Source organism: Columba livia, chromosome 4, assembly GCF_036013475.1.
Source record: "Columba livia isolate bColLiv1 breed racing homer chromosome 4, bColLiv1.pat.W.v2, whole genome shotgun sequence".
In the NCBI taxonomy this organism is placed as follows: Eukaryota; Metazoa; Chordata; class Aves; order Columbiformes; family Columbidae; genus Columba; species Columba livia.
In genome coordinates this window covers 54,602,913-54,620,664 of record NC_088605.1, presented here as the reverse complement: position 1 = coordinate 54,620,664, position 17,752 = coordinate 54,602,913, and the positions used below count along the sequence as shown (strand labels likewise).

Here is a 17,752-nt window from a genome sequence, read left to right as displayed (position 1 = left end):
TAAAAAGCAATTGAACATAAAAACTCATATCTCAAAATAGAAAAAGAAAATAATTGAAAAGGCTCGTTAAATGAAACCACTCAGAAAATTAACTTCCCTTTATTATACAGCACTTAAAATAAGTCATTATTCAGGTTCTCATTATACAAGTCTCACATCCCTTAAGGATTCATACTCCCGAAAAGAAGTCGGAGCAAAATTGCAGAGCTGAAGTGAACAGTTTCTGAACCATGGGTCAGAATCCCAATGCTGTCATGCAAATCCGCAGATACGATAAAATGGCTGAAAATAATGAAGACAAGAAAGGAAACCAAGGCAACAGCTCCACGTTCATCTCATTTCACACTAGTTGAGAAATACAAAACAGCAATCTGAAGCCTCTGAGAAAGCCTCTGTTTATCCCTGCCAAGTGTTTTGACCAGCCAAATTTCACAGAATTTTCACTGAATGTCCACTGGAAACAACAATGTTATCTCTGTTTCAAAGCTGGAAAACTTAGTTATCCCTTGCTGTGCACTGGTTTGTTGTTGGCGTCACTCATGGCATGCACGACTGGGATCCTCACTCCAGTGGGCTTCCCGTTTGTCCGTCACAAGCTTAATGAAGTAGTTGTGACTTGCATAGAGCTTGAGGTCCTCACTGATGTCGACCCACTTGACTACTCCAGCATCATCACCTGCTTCCAGAGGCAAATTGTCCATTGTTTCACCTGTTCACAAAACAAGAGTGAGAACACGATGCTATTGCATCTTCTGTCTGACTTCTTCTACTCCCGTCTGATCAGTTTTGCCCTTCTACATGGCTCCTCCACAGGCAGCAGCCTTCAACTGCTTCTCAGAAACCAATACCATTGCTCACTGAGTCTATGCCAGAACCATTTTTCATACACGCACTATTTTACGGCAAATCTGACTGGCAGCAGTGTAACTCCTCATCACCTCTCCTGGGGTACCATCAGCCACACGAAGAGTTCCTAGAAGTCATTAGGACAACACATAACCACTACCACAAGTTTAGTCAAATCCTCCTACTTTTGTTTCCAGAAGAGGTCTTGCCCCTAGTCTCTCCTGATTTGCACACTCCTCTAATTTCAGCCCAATCTCATCCCAATTTCAAATCAATATACACAATAAAAGGCAACTAAGAGCCTACATGGAGATACCCACCAGTTTCATCATGATAGTTCACAGCTTCTGTCTCCATCCAGGCATTATCTGTGTTCCGGGGGTCATCCACATATCCTCTGTACACCTAAGGCCCCAAACAAGCTCAGTATCACAACAGGAAACAAGGTGCAATCAAAATGATGGGTTTTGTTTTGTTTTAATTTCCCTACAGTACTTTTCCTACATTGCAACAACCCCACCATGACAACTTATCTTCATTTCAGCTGTACTCTTTCAACTTATTTACAGCTGCAGTTACAGGCACAGCACAAGAGGCTGCCACAAGAGACAGAGCTCACCACAAAGTGCTCCTGGCTGAACAGCTTGTGGAGCTGCTTCTCCAATTCCGCTTTCTCCTCAGGGGATTTCTGCAAGGAGTTCAAGGCTTCCTCCCCAAATTCTCGCTTCAGGGTAGCACTGATCTTCTCCCCTGGGTCCACCATTCCCTTAGAGGGAGGAAAACAAAAGTTACTATCCCTCAGACTTCACTTGTTATTATTTCCCTTTAACTGGCCCTTAGTATATTCCATGAATCTATACCGTACTCTGGACATCGGAGGAACTCTACACTTAGTAGTAAAGAGCAAGCACTCACATCCTTCAAAACCTGCACTGTTCCTGCATTAAGCACAAGACAGGATCAGTATTAAATGCAAATAGCGCCTTGCAAGGCAGGAACAGCAGAAGGCACAACCAGCTTATGCAGCATTTCTTCTCACCTTTGCAACATGAGGTCATTCACCAAAAAACATGCTTTTATCACGCATACACCATGTAACACTCCACAACCTCACCAGTGGGGAAATGTCCCCGGAGCTTTCTTCTTACCCCCGGAATGGCCCACTCCCCACAGTCTCGCCTCTTGATAGCTACAAACTGCAGAATGTTTTTGCCGGTAACTGGATGAGCAATTTTATTGCCACTTCCATCCCTCTTCCACCTGCAGCAAACAACAGGAACATTCTTTGCTGCTTCTGGACACAAAAGGAGGAGAGGAACAGTGAGAGCCACACTCGCGCAGCCACGCTGCCAGTAACAGCTCCTTGGACAGCGATGTGCAGCATACGACCGACTGCAGCTGCACCAGTACTGGCCCAGAACACACAGGTAAGCGCTGCTACTGGAGCAGCACATACATGCAGCCTGCAGCACCTCCCAGCCGCACACCCAGCACCACGCCACAATCACCCACCATTGCCTTCAGTAAAGAACTTAGAAGAATTACCAATAGTTAAAGCAAAAAGCTAGCTAAATGAATACAAAATATTTCTTCATTTCTTTTACTTTCAAGAAAACAACTCAGTAGCACTAGCAGCCTTCTGATAAGGAGAAGACGTACAACGCATTAGGATGACTTTCACAACAGCTCTATCTTGCATGGCACTTCCTTGCTTGCACGTTATTTTACTACGTAATCTTCTCTGAATGCTTTCTTTGTGTAAGAAAGTTACCATGTACACGCAGATCCCTCAGGCAAAACTGCCCTTAAAACAGAGCATACACAGACCCAAAAAAAAAAAAAAAAAAAGCCTAACACCACCTGATATAGCTGGCCAAGTTATTATTTCCTACAGAGCGAAAGCAGGCACACCAATTCTTCTGCAGTTGAGTCTTTATAAGATAAAACATACTCCTGCAATTTAGCATGCCTCATTTAAGGCCTTTTGGCATATTACTTACACAGCATCAAAGTAACACAATCCTTTCAGTTTTCATGTTTGTTACTGAAGATTATTTTGTACAATGCACTTCTATTGAGTTACACTTCCTGGGTTGGTGTTGGTTGGTGGTTTGTTTTGTTGTTGTTGTTGTTTTGGTTTTGTTTTAAATCTGCTTCCTCTGCATTTCAGAAGTGATTGCTTGTCAAACAGCAAGTCCTTACTCTTTTCGAAAGACAAAGACCAATCAAATTCAAGTTCCACAAATCTATATATCTCTCCATTCAGATACCCCTATCTGAATCAGTTTACTCAGAGGAACATGCACAAAAGGCCCATGAAAAGTAATAACCTGCCCAGAGATGCACAGAAAAAGCAAAATGCATATTTTTTTGCTCTACTGCACAGCACCTTTCAGTCGTGTGTCCCTTACCTGGTAACAATAGGATCAGCAGCGTGGTTTGGTCCCCAGCGCCCCAACAATCCTCTGCCTGTGAGGCCAGTCCTTCCCACTGGATTTCTGAAATAAATGGCACAGCACATTAAATGTACTTCCCCATATTCAAAGTATGCTCTAAATGTTCTTAAAAAGCAGCTTTAAAGAAGCTTAGATAACAACAAATGAAAAGATAGCAACATGCATCCAGTACCACCATACACTTTAAAGAACAAGAGAAACAAAGCAGAGTTTCGTCCTTCATCACCCTCTTTTTATGTTGAATAATACAGAGAAAGGCAATGTACAAAATGGCTTTGTCATATCCCAGATGTCATGTCCTGAGATACTACTGATCAAGCATTACTGTCATTCTGCATACAGTATTGTCTGAGAACGGAATCTAGTTTCCAAGACTACAGATGCACAGAGCATTCAATTATGGACAAACGGCAGAAAGGAGTTTTTAGGTGAGATTAGTTATCTGTGCTATGCCAGGATCTATCAGCGGAACAAAATACTCTTCTGCTTTGCCACAGCAGACAAGTGGAGTGGTACAAAAGCTTCAGAGCCCAACATCTGGTCAAACCGTGGAAACAATTTATTCAACAGACCCTACTATTAGCAGTGTTGGACATCCCCCATCTACAGTGTCACCACAACCCTCTGCTGTGTGGCAGGCTGACCTCTCAGTGCCTCTCTGCCACAACCTTCCTCCAGATAGAACTCTAGCACTGAGGTATCATTTCTCCTCTCTCTGGGGGAGACTTTGTTGTTGTTTTTGTTCTAGTAGGTACCAGATATTTTGTTCTAGTAGGTACCATAAATCAGAACTGAAAGACCTCTAAGAGCTCTGAAACTACATCACTGAAATGAATATGCAAATAAAAATAAAACCACCACACTCACCGGGGCCTCCCATTTTCAACCACATACAAGCCATTCAGACTCTTCCTCTCCACTTCTCCATCTCTCTCATTGAATTTGGGAGAAAAACTTTTATCACTGTGTGGAAAACAACAATTTAACAGAGATTAGTTATTAAACACAAAACATTCCTCTGCCCCACAAAAGTCTGAAGGCCAACCACCAGATCTACAGCACCCATTTGACCAATAAGTAGTTTTTACCAGAATTTAAGCTGCAGGTCCTTCCTTTTCTACAAGGGACTATAAAGTCTCAACCTTTACTGTGTGTCTTCCTGTATTTAATTTTACAGATATATATGCACCTCCTTAAGTATTCAATTTATTCAACCTGTCATGTTTCTTGAGTCACTCAAGAACTACAATTCTACTTAAAGTCTCTCATCTCCCATTCAATCTGTGAACAAACAAACAAACAAGTACATTACGATAAATTATTCCAAAATTCTTAATAATTTGGAGATTTTTTACTTAGGTCACAATCAACAGAGAGAAGCAGCACTATACTGGATCAATCACTGTCCGTTATTCCAATCAACACTACTCTTATCTCAGTCACCAGCTCAGTAAAATCAAAGTGTCAAAGACTTTCAGAGCCAACCAAAACCATTCAGCTCTCTAAGTACCATTTCTCTAGGTCTTTACTTTCACACCTCACTGTAGACTCACATCTCACTTAAGCTGATAATCTTAACCAATCACTATTTCCTTCTTTCACATTCAAAGAAGAAAAGAGTCACCATCTCCACTCACTTGATTTGGGGATCTGCCCAACTGGGTCCAGCCAAAACAGACCTCGCTGTGTACTCCACAGGGTTATAATCTTCCCACTCAATCAGCCAGCTGACTTTATCTTCAGGAACTCGGCTACGCTCCACGTGTGATCCAGGATATGGGGAGGTGAGAGCTTTGCTGTGGTAGAACTTCTTAGCATCGCAACTGTTGAACATGTTAACAGGATGAAGACGAGACCAATAGTCTGCAGATAAGTTACTGAAAGAAAGAAAAAAGCACCTCATTCCTTCAGCTTTAATCCTGTTATTTAATCCCAGATCTGCGTAGTACATTTTAGCAAGCAGAACAGACTAGGCTTTTTCCACAAACCAGCTTTCAGTAATGTGTTACTGCTTCTTTCAGACACCACACTAATGTATACTTGGGACCAAAAAATTCTGAATTTCACCTTCAGCTTCTTCAAGCAGAAGAGTACTCTACTAGACATACATTAAGATTTCACAGCATGAGTGAGAAGGTGAGAAGGTGAGAACGAGAACTGCCATTCTGGACTGTGTGGAAAACTGACCAGTTACAGAATACAACCACAAAATCATTTAGGTTGGAAAAGAAAAAAAAGTGATACCTCTAGTGATCTTACTTTGCCATGTGTTTTCAGGAGCTAAAATACCAGTCAACAATAAAATACTAAAAGAGGTTATGGTGCCTGACAACAAGCTCTTAAAAACTCTGCATGGATTTCCTTCCACACACAAAGTGGCCCTTCTGTACTCCAAATAATATTTTTTTAACTACTACAAAAATAAAGAGGATTACTCTGGATAGGAGGGTCAAAGCTCAGCAAGGGGCTATAACCTGCAAGAATACTGTAAATATCTTGGGTTTAGAAGTTCGTAGGGAAAAGTGTTTTTTTTTAAAAAAAAAAGAAATAACCACTTCCAGCATTTAGGGAAATATATCTCCTCTGCAAAAACGCATCCAGATTTGAACACATGAACAACACTATGATTGGACCAATGAGTTTCAGATAAAGAAGAAAGCAATGCACACATTAAGTAGTAACCCTGCTACTTGAAACCAGATGTGAATATTAGAAGTAACAGAACAAACCAGGCTTTTTCAAACACAGGAGTTCCAGTTCTAAACTCCTCAGTCATGCTACGAAATCTTCAGTGGTATCTAGGAGAGTAGGTTCTGCTTCACAAAGCTGAAGTTGAAAATGCACCAGTCACAGCTTCAGCATACAGGCTCCATCACATTCACTGCTGAGGTGATGTTTGCCAGAGCACAATTCAACTCACAAACCACTTGAGGTACATAAAATCTTTGGCAGACACAGGGGAAAGCACATAGCTGATGCACTGCAAACTTCCTCACATGGTTCACTGTTACATCAACTTTCAATTTCACAGAATCACAGGGTGGCTGATGTTGGAAGGGACCTCTGGAGATCATCTAGTCCCACCCACCTGCTAAAGCAGGTTCACAGAGCAGATGGCACAGGAATGTGTCCAGATGGGTTCTGAATGTCTCCAGAGACTCCACAACCTCTCTGGGCAGCCTGTTCCAGGGCTCCATCACCCTCAAAGGAAAGAGGTTTCTCCTCATGTTTAGATGGAACCTCCTATGCTTCAATCCACGCCCATTGCCCATCATCCTTTCATTGGGCACCACTGAAGAGTCTGGACCCATGCCCTTGAAATCCACCCCAAAGATGTTTATCAGCATAAATAAGATCCCCTCGCAGTCTTCTCCTTGCCAGCCTGAACAAACCCAGCTCTCTCAGCCTTTCCTCATAAGATGCTCCAGACCCCTAATCAACTTCATAGCTCCCTGCTTGACTTCCTCCAGTAATTCTTTGTCCTTCTTAAACTTGGAAGCCCAGAACTGGACACAGCACTCCAGATGTGGTCTCACCAGGGCAGAGTATTTTTCAATAACTGCACCAGTTCAGGTTTACAAGACAGCCCGATTTTTGCTCCTGCCATGGCCATGTGACACCCTAGGCTACCCGTACATCCCTTGCCAAGCTCCCCCTCGGCTGGCAGGGGATGACAAGGCAGCCCTGAGCTCTTGTCCCAATGAACAGCTGATTGCTCCCTCGAGAACTGGGCATCCCCCAACGAGCGAAAAGCCGGCAGAGCCACCCAGCCGGGCCGGTCCCGATTCGGGAGCACCAGCCCCAGCCTGGCCCGGCCACCGCGCGGCGTCACCAGTCACACGGCAATGTACCTGAGGGGCAGCCTGCGCTGGAGCACACAGCGGGCAGGCGGGATGGACAGCGTGACCGTGACAGAGAACACGGCGAAGGCCCGAGCGAACCTAGGCACAGTCGCACGGAGGGCGCCGCCCAAGAGCAGCATCGACACCGCCAACAACCCCACCGCGCCAGAAGCAACCCCTGACACAGTTCCACGGGGCCGGGCACAGGATGCGAGGGCTGGAGCAGCTGGAGGGGGGGCAGCCGGTTCCAAGCTGCCGCCGGCTCCCCAGCCCGGGCACGGAGCCACCCGAGGGTCACCGGTACCTGCGGGCCCGAAACCCCCGCTAAGGGACCTCGCTGCAAGCTCGGCTCTGATTGGACAGAGCGCCACCAATCGCGAGTGTCTCCAGCACACGGGCTTTCCCTTCCCTTGGCCACGCCCCACCCGGATTCCCGCCCTCTCACTGGTGGCCGCGCCGCCGGGAGGTGGGGCCGGGCGCGCGGCAGGCCGGACTGTTAACAGCCAGAGCTCCTCGCGCTCCAATCGCGGCCCGGCCTCGGCAACCGCGGCTCCGCGTTTCACGGAGCCCCGCACGGCGAGGGGAGCCGGGGCCGGGCCGGGCGGCGCGGGGAGGGCCGCGGCGAGGGGGCGGGGCCCGCATGGGCCGTGGCCCCTGACTGACAGGACGATAGTGCGTGGTCAGGCTTGCGGGCGCCCCCTGGCGGTGGTGGCTGAGGGAAACGCCCCGGGTCGGTCCCCGGCTGCTGCGGGGCTGAGTGCTTATCACCGCTCACACAGGTCCGCCCCTCCCGCCCCGCTGCCCTCCCTCTGTGCAGGGTCCAGGATATACTTTCGCCTTCTCGCCGATCCACTTCGCTCGCCTGGAACGGGGATCGGGACGGCGACACGGCTCCCGTCACGAGTTACACCCGGCTGCTGCTGCTGCTGCCGCTCAGGGGTGGAACAGGTCCGGCTGCTGGTAAATCAAGAGCCCACGTCCTTGTCAAGAGAGATCAGAGCTCAGGCAATCAAAGGACTTCAGAAAAACAATGAATCCGCTTCTGGAGCTTCTCCTCTTTTTGGGTCTGCTCATCTACTCTTACTTAGAGGCTTTTGTGAAGCTTTTTATTCCCGTGAAGAGAAAGTCTGTCAGTGGAGAGCTCGTTCTCATCACGGGTGCCGGCCACGGCGTGGGGAGAGCGACCGCCTTCGAGTTTGCCAAGCGCCAGAGCAGGCTGGTTCTGTGGGACATCAATAAGGTAATGGTACAATTTGTATCTTGACTCGCTCATCCCTGAGGCCACTGGGTTTGTAACAGTGCAAGAGAGGCTGCATATACAGTGTATCTGGGTCGTCTCCTTCCACATTTGCTCACAGTCCGTTCTCTGAGTGTGAGTAGAAGGTTTTGCCCCACTTGCACTGGAGGACATGGGTGTCTGGATCCCACAATTACTCGGTGCTGATGAGCAAGGCAGAATGCACAGCACCTCAAAGAGTAGCTGCAGGAGGGAAACGGAGCGCTCAGCAATCTGCTGGTGGAACTGCTGCCTGAGGTTGCAGAAGGCGACACACTGAGACTAGAAGCCCATTGTTACAGAGAAGCTGGTTTGCCTTCTGCTCACTGTCTCTCTTCCATCACATGTTATGCGTACATCGCTGGAAGACGTGTCTCTTTACTGATACAGGTGGCCATCGTTGTTTTGTGCTGTGTGTGATCCGTGCTGCCCTGTGGCACAGTTACCCGCCTGGAGAGGTCCTTCATAAATGTTTACACCAGCCCAAACTCTCATTGCTAACAATTTGACTAGAGCTCTAAACGACCTTGGCAAGAAGAGGACGGACAGATCAAACTACTGTGTATAGGAGCAATTTGCCTTAGGGGGGCAGGGAGAGGCTGGACAGCAGTGCAAAAGAACGGTTTCTGGTTGAACAGATCAAAAACTGCAGAGGAGTTTATCGTGTCATCCTGAGTGTGCAAACAAAAAACCTACCAATACCAATCCCTAAACAAACCAAGAAAAGCTTCATGTAAGGAGCTGTGCAAATAGGGAGGATATTGTGTAATAATTTCAGTGTCTCTTCATGCTACCCGTTGCAGCTAAGGCCAAGCTGTGGTGGGGCGTGTGGAGATTTGGCTCCTGTCTCTTGATGTGCAAGGGCTGCTGCCAAGCAGAGTGTTGTCCATGTTCACTGGAATGAGGAAGAAAGTTTGGGCAAGCCCTAGCTTTGGTGCTGGGAAATGTATTGTAAGGGTGGGTAGAAGCAGGCACTGAAATACATGGCCGAGGGAGGGGGTTTTAGGCGTGGGCTTCCCTGATGCAGCTTAGAAGAAAACTGTCTTGGCAAAGGCCTCGTTCCTGGGGCCACCAGCCTTAAGCAGCTGCTGGGGCTGAGTGGAGCTTCTGTTCTGTGCACATCAAATGCTGTTCTCCTAGGAAATCTCCAGTCTCTACCTTGTCTGCTGCAGTGCCCAAGTGGCAACACACAGGCAGGGTACAACAGTTATGCATATAAATCTTTCTTTTCTGCCTCCGACAGCATGGCCTTGAGGAGACGGCAGCAGAGTGTGAAAGGCTGGGAGCCACTGTGCAAACCTTCGTGGTGGACTGCAGCAAAAGGGAGGAAATCTACAGCACTGCAGAGAAGGTAGGGGAGCCGGAGCACACCCAAAGGCTTACCCAGAGGCGCTTGAGTTTCAGAGAGGTCAGGAAAACAAGAGAAGTGGTATTGTACACAAATCATGCCAGCCCTTGGAATCCTCCCCCGCTTTTTGCTGCTTTCAGGACAGAGCAGAAAGTGGCACTTCTGATACCACAGCCACTCTCATCATCTTTTGAAAAGCTCTGGCATATCACACCCCTTTGCCAAGTTGGCTCTTTAGAATTCCAACCCCCAAGGAACTTCTGCCTCTTATTTTCCCAAACAGCACACAGACAACACTGAGGACAGTAGAAACCTTTTATTGTAAAGAATGTGGTTCAGCTCCCTCAAAACAGCCTGTATGTCCAGAGTCCCAATAGTCACTACACAGAGCATACTGTGTCTGTGAGTGATGTGTGGAAGGCTATAAATACTGACTGTAATTAGCGAAAAGCATCAGATCTACACCAGATTTCCCAATACCACCGCACAGTTCCTATCACAGCTGGAAATGTGGCACCATCTTCCTCTCCCTAAAGAAACAACATTAAGAATGCAATTAATTGTCACTCATCTTCCACAGCCTTGCATTGTTTGGGTAATGAATGACACACACCTTTCTGGGTTTCTTCTGTCCTGAAGGTGAAAAAGGACATAGGGGACGTCTCCATCCTGGTGAATAACGCTGGTGTGATTACATGTGCTGACCTGCTCTCAACTCAGGACCACCAGATTGAAAGAATGTTTGAGGTCAACATTCTTGCTCACATGTGGGTAAGGTCCACCACCATCTTCATGCCTATGTTCTTTGGGCAGTGTTGCTGAGGAGGCATATTTAGACTAACAACTATTTTCAGCTACCAGTGAATTAGAAAAGCATCTTTCTGATGTGTGTAGCTGGGGTACAGAGGTACCCAGTGAGACTGACTGTTGGGAAACTTGATTAACCTCTTACTGATCTGAGCCTGGCACAGTTTTAAGCCTTTCTTTTCTTTGCATGAGCTTACCTGTGACAGCCTCATCTGTAGCTTGGGTTGGTCTCAGTCACAGATGTATCAGGGCTCTTCTTTCAGCTGTTAAGGGCATGCTGTTTGTGGCAGAACAAGCGAGATGCTGCAGATTGATGAGCCTTTTCTTGTATGTGCTGGGGTGAAACTCTGGCGGCCTTGTCGCTGACACCTGAACCCTAAAAAGCAGCACAGGAGAAATGTGAGAATCACTCCTCTTTATAGCAAACTTCCTGAAACATTTTCTTTGGAAAAGTGGTTGCCAGTTGTACCATCTGAACAGAGAGTGTGTGTCTCTGTGGTTCTCAGAATCTGAGGTGCTGTGCAACACAAAGTATTAGCTATAGCATTAGTTGCTTAATTAACAATAGACAGTGTAATCGCTGAACATGCCTAAGAAAACATTGTTTTCGTCCATCTTCCCCTACCCTCTTTCTGCTTCTTGGTTGAAATGACGTTCAAGACCACAAGAGCTTTCCTGCCAGCCATGATGGACAACAATCATGGTCACATTGTCACAGTGGCTTCGGCAGCAGGTCATTTTGTGACTTCTTTCATGGTGGCTTATTGGTAAGTAGTTTCTAAATCAGCTCTCTTAATTTTTATTTTTAATTGTAACTACTCCAGCAGCCAGTGCAAAGTAACTGAAATAATCCTCCCACTGAATATGGTACGCCCAAAAGATGGTGCTAAGGAGGAAAAAAAACCACAACAATCAGCACTTAAGGATGCCTGCAGGTTCCTGCCGATTGGCTTATTAGCACTGACTGAATCAGGAGCAAGGCTTGTGTGAAGGAATAGGAATGTGACACATCAACTAACAAATGCTGCTATTTTTTTCCTCTCTCTCTCACTAATTCAGACTTTCGCTTCACAAAAAAAGGTATCCTCTTCCCTTCTCCTTAGCTAGCAGGACTTGTGTGAGGTGGTGTCTTGTCAAGTGAACCCCCAATGAGTAGCTTTGATCTTTCTACCATTGTAGCAATGACTGTAGTGTATAGAAATACTTCTAGTATCATGAGATAAAATTGCATTTTGACTTGAAACACACCTAAAAAAAATTACAGTACCTGAACAGAAAAATATAGAGATGGCGTATTGTCCTTCTCCATCAGATCAAGCCCTCCATGACAGCAGCTCCAGTCAGAGCAATATTCACCTGCGTCTGCTCATTCTTTGAGAATCACTCACTGTTAGCAATGTGAGAAGTCCCAAGCCATGGATTTTGCCTGGATTACACTGTCCAAATGAACAGCAATCAATAAACTGACTCTTTAGGTTCACTTTCATTTTAGAGTTGACTTATACTCTTGGCCTGCACCAATTTCTGTAGCATTATGTGTCTCAGTTATGCATGGATAATGCTTCTCTATATCAAAACTCACCTGTGAATGTCACAAGATGCTCCTATGTGGTGCAAGAAACAGTAGGGAGTTGTTATCCATTTCTAAGATGCCCATCATTCTGGATTTTACAGATTCAGGCTGCATTCCTTTTCAGAATCTTCTAAGCTGGGGAAAAAAAAGGAAGTCCATAGTTTGATGTACATTAGCTATAATTTTCTAAGATCTCCTTATGTTCTTCTCTCTGTTCACCACTAAGGTGGCTTTTTCCTGAAGGATACCCTGTTGGCCTTCCATAATTCCCCAAGCAGCAATATCTATTCCATCACTACACTCTTGTACAGAGAAATATAAAATTATTCCCTGCCCTCTCTCTCAGTTGGGTTACATTTATTCCCCTCCCAGTCAGTATTGTGTGATCATTTAGGCCACTTGTGGAAAGTTAGAAGTAGTATTCCTGTCTTCTCATATGTGCTTTTGCTCCTCTGCAGCTCAAGCAAGTTTGCTGCAGTGGGATTTCATAAAGCTCTGACAGAGGAGCTGTCTACCCTGGGAAAGGATGGAATAAAAACCACATGTCTTTGCCCGGTGTTCATAAACACAGGATTTGTCAAAAATCCCACCACAAGGTAACTATCCAAACTGTGTCTTACTTTCCTTCATTGCATCTGAGCATCACAGATTAGCCCCAGGTTTACGGCTTGTATTCCCACTGACTATATGAAAAAGGCATATAGAATTGGCTACAGAAAATCTGCAGTGTCACTTCACCCACATCATAGTTGCATTTGAACTACTTGAGTTTGTGCATGTGTGAAACATCCTACATCAGGTAATACCACTCCCATTTTACCACTGCAGCTCTTACAGATGTACTTTCTTTTACAGGCTTGGAAAGATTTTGGAGATTGAAGAAGTTGTAGAGGCCCTGATGGAAGGAATACTGACCAACCAGAAAATGGTTTTTGTTCCATCAAATCTAAACGTTGCATTACTTACTGAAATGTAAGTAGAAAACTAAAAAAAGGTGTGTGGGGAGTACATTGTCAAAACTGAGTATACAAGCAGCAAACGTATTGGGTTGGTACAAAAGTAATTGTGGTTTTGAACAGTGAATTTTAAATCATTGTAGCTATGCTCAAACACATCTTTATTAATCAAAATAGGAACCATTACAATCAACACATTTTTGCCAATGAGAAATAAGTTTGTTTATTCCTGTAGCATAAAATTTAGTGCTTTGGGATTCAACAAACCCTTAGAAAGCATTTTCTGCATCTTGCTGGTTGTGGAAGCATTTTCCCTGCAAAAAGTTGTTGAGATGCTTGAAGAAGTGGTAGTTGTTTGACAAGAGGTCAGGTGAATACAGCAGATGAGGCAAAACTTTGTAGTCCTATTTGTTCAACTTCTGAAGTGCCAGTTGTGTAGCATGCAGTTGGGTGTTGTCATGGAGAAGAATCAAGTCCCTTCTGTTGACCAATGTGGGCTGCAGGCATCAGAGTTTTCTGTGCAGCTCATCAATTTGCTGAGCAGACTTCTCAGATGTGACGGTTTCTCTGGGATTCAGGAAGTAGTATGGGATCAGAGCGGCAGCAGACCACCAAACAGCAACCATGACCTTTTTTGGCGCAAGTTTGGCTTTGGGAAGTTGTTTGGAGTTTCTTCTCAGTACAGCCACTGAGCTCATCATTGCCAGTTGTATCAAATCCACTTTTCCTCACAGGTCACAATCTGATCAAGAAATGGTTTGTCATTGCTGCATAGAATAAGACAACACTTCAAAATGATGATTTTTTTTATTTTGTGTCAGCTCATGAGGCACCCACTTATCGAGCTTCTTCACCTTTCCAATTTGCTTCAAATGCTGAACAACCATAGAACAGTCAATGTTCTTTGGCAACTTCTCATGTAGTTGTAAGAGGATCAGCTTTGATAATTGCCCTCCATTGGTCGTTGTCACCTTCCAATGGCCAGCCACTGCGCTCTTCATCTTCAAGGCTCTCATCTCTTTTGCAAAACTTCTTGAACCACCACTGCACTGTACGGTCATTAGCAGTTCCTGGGCCAAATGTGGTGTTGATGTTGTGAGTTGTCTCCACTGCTTTATGACCCAATAATAAGAAAATCACTTGAATTGGCTTATTGTCTAATATAATTTCCATAGTCTAAAATAATACAAAATAACAAAGTATAAAATAATAAAGTAATAAGTGAGTAGCAAAAGAACTAAGTGAGAAAAGCACCTTAAAATGATGTATAAACACAAACACATTTATTTAAGAATGTATTCCAATATCAAATGGCAAATTTCAACAATGCAAAAAACACAATTCCTTTTGCACCAACTTAATATAACACCTCATTCAAGATTAAGTTTTATTTTATGAGCAACTCCATTTTGCGCTCATGCTAGTAAAAAACATGGTTTGGCAGCACAGAGAAACCCTGATATGACAGCTGGACAGCAGAAGTTCACATTCATCCCAGTTTCATTTATTTTGTAGTACAATTTTCAGTGTTTGACATCACTGTAATCAGTTGTTTATCATGCCAGATTTGACATCACTATGCCTATAGTAGCTAGATAATGTATAACTGTCTGCAGGAGATAAGAATATTTTTTAAACAACCACCCACTTGGATTATTTTAGTATGAAAAACACATACCAGTGTAATGAAATAGCAGTGCTTCTTCAAATGGCAGCAGCAGGCATCACACACAGGAAGATTTTTTGAGTCTTCTTGTAGGTTGTTGTGATCCACTTTCTGCAGCTCACTGTTTTCAGTGGAGAGCTCAATGGCTCTACAGGCTGATAGGGAGGGAGAAGGAGAACAAGAGAACACTTGTTCTGCACAGCTGGCCGTTTCCCTCGGGCTTGCAAAAAACAGCTTTTCTGAGCCAGCAGCCCCAGCGTAGGTTCAGAAAGGGCTGAGAACCTGCTGCTTGTTAGTGTTTGTTTCTTCATGTCAACACCAGAGGCTGGGAAAGTTACTTCAGAAGGGCTATACTGCTTCTCTCTGCCATGTAAAGCAAGATTGGTCTTCTCATACATCTTTAATATCCAGTGTAGCTGCTCTGATGAGGAGGTATTTTCACCAGAGCTCAGGTTCCAAACCTAGAATTCACATCAGAACAACTAAATTACATTTTATGTTAACTTTTACAGTACTTCATGAAACACTTGCTAATATCTTGTTTGCAAAACCCAACACCAGACAGTGGGGAAAAAGCTTTTAAGTATTTTTGTATCTCCAAGAGCTGCATGCTGACAGCACAAGTCTGCAGAAGCATAGACAAGTCAAACCTCATGCCCTGAAAGCCCTGAGGGCAACTCTGCTTTTTTGTTTTATTTTGGGGCAGGAGGACACAGAGACGTGGCTCATGTTATGGATTTACACACACCAGCCACCATCACAGGGTCCGACGGTAGTATCCCACTGAGAATGTGAAGTCTGAGCGAAGGTTTCCAATTAGACTTTTATTAATTCCTAGGTTATAGCTCATGCTGAGTGCCTCTGAGAGGGACCCCTACCCCAATTCGTGCCTCTCAGTTATACTTGTACCACCCATCACCTGATCCTCAAGTCCAACCCCAAGTCCAATCACTTAGTTCTGGTCACTGGTCTCTTAATTTCTGATAGGTTTCACTGTCAATGGGATGGCCTTTTTCTAAAGCTACTTCATTCTCTTGGAGTTGCCCTTATCTTCTTCATAGCACTCTTATCTGCCAGATTCACGGAGTTCTTTGTTAGCAGCATTAGTTTTATCAAAAATTTTACACTTGGTCACCTCTTGCAGCCTAAGGCTTTAGCTACTTTAGCTGCTAATGCTAAGCAAGACTGTTCAGAGAGAATAAAGTAGTTAATCAAATTTCTTCTATAACACTCCTAAGAGAAGAAATCCTAGGAGAGCAAATTACATCTTGGGTCTCATTTAACATCCCATCCTTCTATAGGTCTGCTGCTTTTCAGAGCATGACAACACTTAATATGCACTTATTTCTGTTCAATATTGAACCTTCCTAGACCCTGCAGCAGTCTTGAAACCCAAATACTGCCCAGTAGCTACCTGTCCTTAGAACTGTCATGAAAGGACATGTGTGGGGTTGGAGTTAAAACCAGTTAGAGATTGACAAGAGCTATGTATTCTTTGGAAATAACACCTAGTGTAAGTCTTGCTCTCAAGCCTCTTTGTATGCACACTTCTGCCAAACCAGCTCCTCTCTCACCTGCAGTACAACTTTCCCATATTTTAAGTTTCTTATCCTACATGTAATTTCATGTTATTATCTCTTTCAGATTGTTTCCAGAACGTGCTGTGAATGTTCTGAAAAAGATGACCAATGCCAAGTTTGATGCAGTTGTTGGGCAGAGAAGCACTCAATGAAAAATGATTCCGATCTCCCAGTGGCACAAGCGAAAACAGAGCATATGCTGAGCATAGTTCAGCTGGCTTTATGCAGGAATAAGACAGATGCTTCCAGGTCACCATTTCCAAGCACACCTAAGGGTTTATCCCACACCTGCAGCAGGGACGTACCTGAGTAACATGGAGCATTAACAAAGCAGAGATGCAGCTCTAGAAGCCTAAAGTGCTGCTTTGGCTGTACATCACACTGGCTCTATCTCCTAGCGCTGAGGCAGACAGGAACTCCCACAAAACCTGTCTTTGGGACAGCACAGCTGCTTACCTGAGTGCAAAGGGTTTGCCTGAGAATATGTTAATCTGGACTCATCCCTGAGCTAAAGTAACTTGCAAGAAGCACAATTCATAGAGGAGGTGCGTGGCCTGTTTCACCTTAATTTATCTTTTCATTAGAACACATTTTTAAAGCTAAACACTCACAGTTTCATTTGCTTCCGTAGTGACTACTTGAAATATCACAGCCTTGTTTGTAATGGAATACCCAGTTACATTGATAGTTAATTGTGCATTAGCACCGTCAACACTCCTTATTCTGAATAAATACGGTTCTCTAACCCGAAGTCGTCTCTTGGCAGTGAAAGTCGTAACCAGGTCCGAGCAAGGACAGTGGAGCAGTTGGCACAACAGTGACTGAGTCAGCCAGAGTCTGCCAACCCCCAGGCCAGGCTGCAGGAACGAGACGAGTCCCAGGTCACACCAGGAAGTCATCTCAGGATCAGCAAGGTATAGGGCCAGGCATGGCACCCAACAGCTCAGCCCATGCAAGGCCAGGGCTTAAATCTGGGTGCCAGGGCAGAGGGTGCAGAGGGGAAGGCTCCAGATGAGCCTTCTCACAGCTCCTCACCACAAGTGAGCTGCCTGCTCTAATGGGACCCACCTCAACCAGGAGGTTAAACCCCCAAAGGTCTTTGGCCTGTGGTACAGGAGAACAGTACCTGATGAAACACAGGTCAAAGACCTCTGCAGAGCACAGACCACCTTTGGCCTATGTGCACAAGTCCCACCTGTGCCAGGTGTGTCTGGCTTGCAGCCACTCAAGAGTGGCCTGAACATGTGGCCATCTTTGGCACAGCTAGAAATGGATGGCTTCCAGCAGAACCCATCCTGCTCACTTGAGCATTTCATGTTATTGGGGAAACTGAGGTTCTTCAGAAAAGGCAGAGCCCTCATCATCTAGCTCTGCCTGTTCTCAGTTAACAACAGGTAGAAGT

General features: G+C 45.1%; 2 protein-coding genes across 2 annotated transcripts; one reads left to right on the top strand and one right to left on the bottom strand.

Annotated features, from left to right (window-relative positions):
- Positions 1–83: 83 nt before the first annotated feature.
- Positions 84–7,595, bottom strand: NUDT9 (nudix hydrolase 9). Its single transcript, XM_005498494.4, has 8 exons — positions 7,154–7,595; positions 4,940–5,179; positions 4,170–4,265; positions 3,258–3,344; positions 1,995–2,106; positions 1,466–1,612; positions 1,167–1,251; positions 84–709 (listed from the first exon to the last, which is right to left on the bottom strand). The coding sequence occupies exons 1-8, from the start codon at positions 7,282–7,284 to the stop codon at positions 534–536; spliced, it is 1,074 nt and encodes a 357-aa protein (XP_005498551.1). The 5' UTR covers positions 7,285–7,595; the 3' UTR covers positions 84–533.
- A 215-nt stretch (positions 7,596–7,810) lies between these two features.
- Positions 7,811–17,101, top strand: LOC102084328 (estradiol 17-beta-dehydrogenase 11). The gene is made up of 7 exons (XM_005498495.4): positions 7,811–8,384; positions 9,664–9,771; positions 10,408–10,539; positions 11,236–11,342; positions 12,607–12,744; positions 13,004–13,120; positions 16,415–17,101. Exons 1-7 carry the CDS (start codon positions 8,175–8,177, stop codon positions 16,500–16,502), a joined length of 900 nt encoding a protein of 299 aa, XP_005498552.2. The 5' UTR covers positions 7,811–8,174; the 3' UTR covers positions 16,503–17,101.
- The last annotated feature ends 651 nt before the right edge of the window (positions 17,102–17,752 follow it).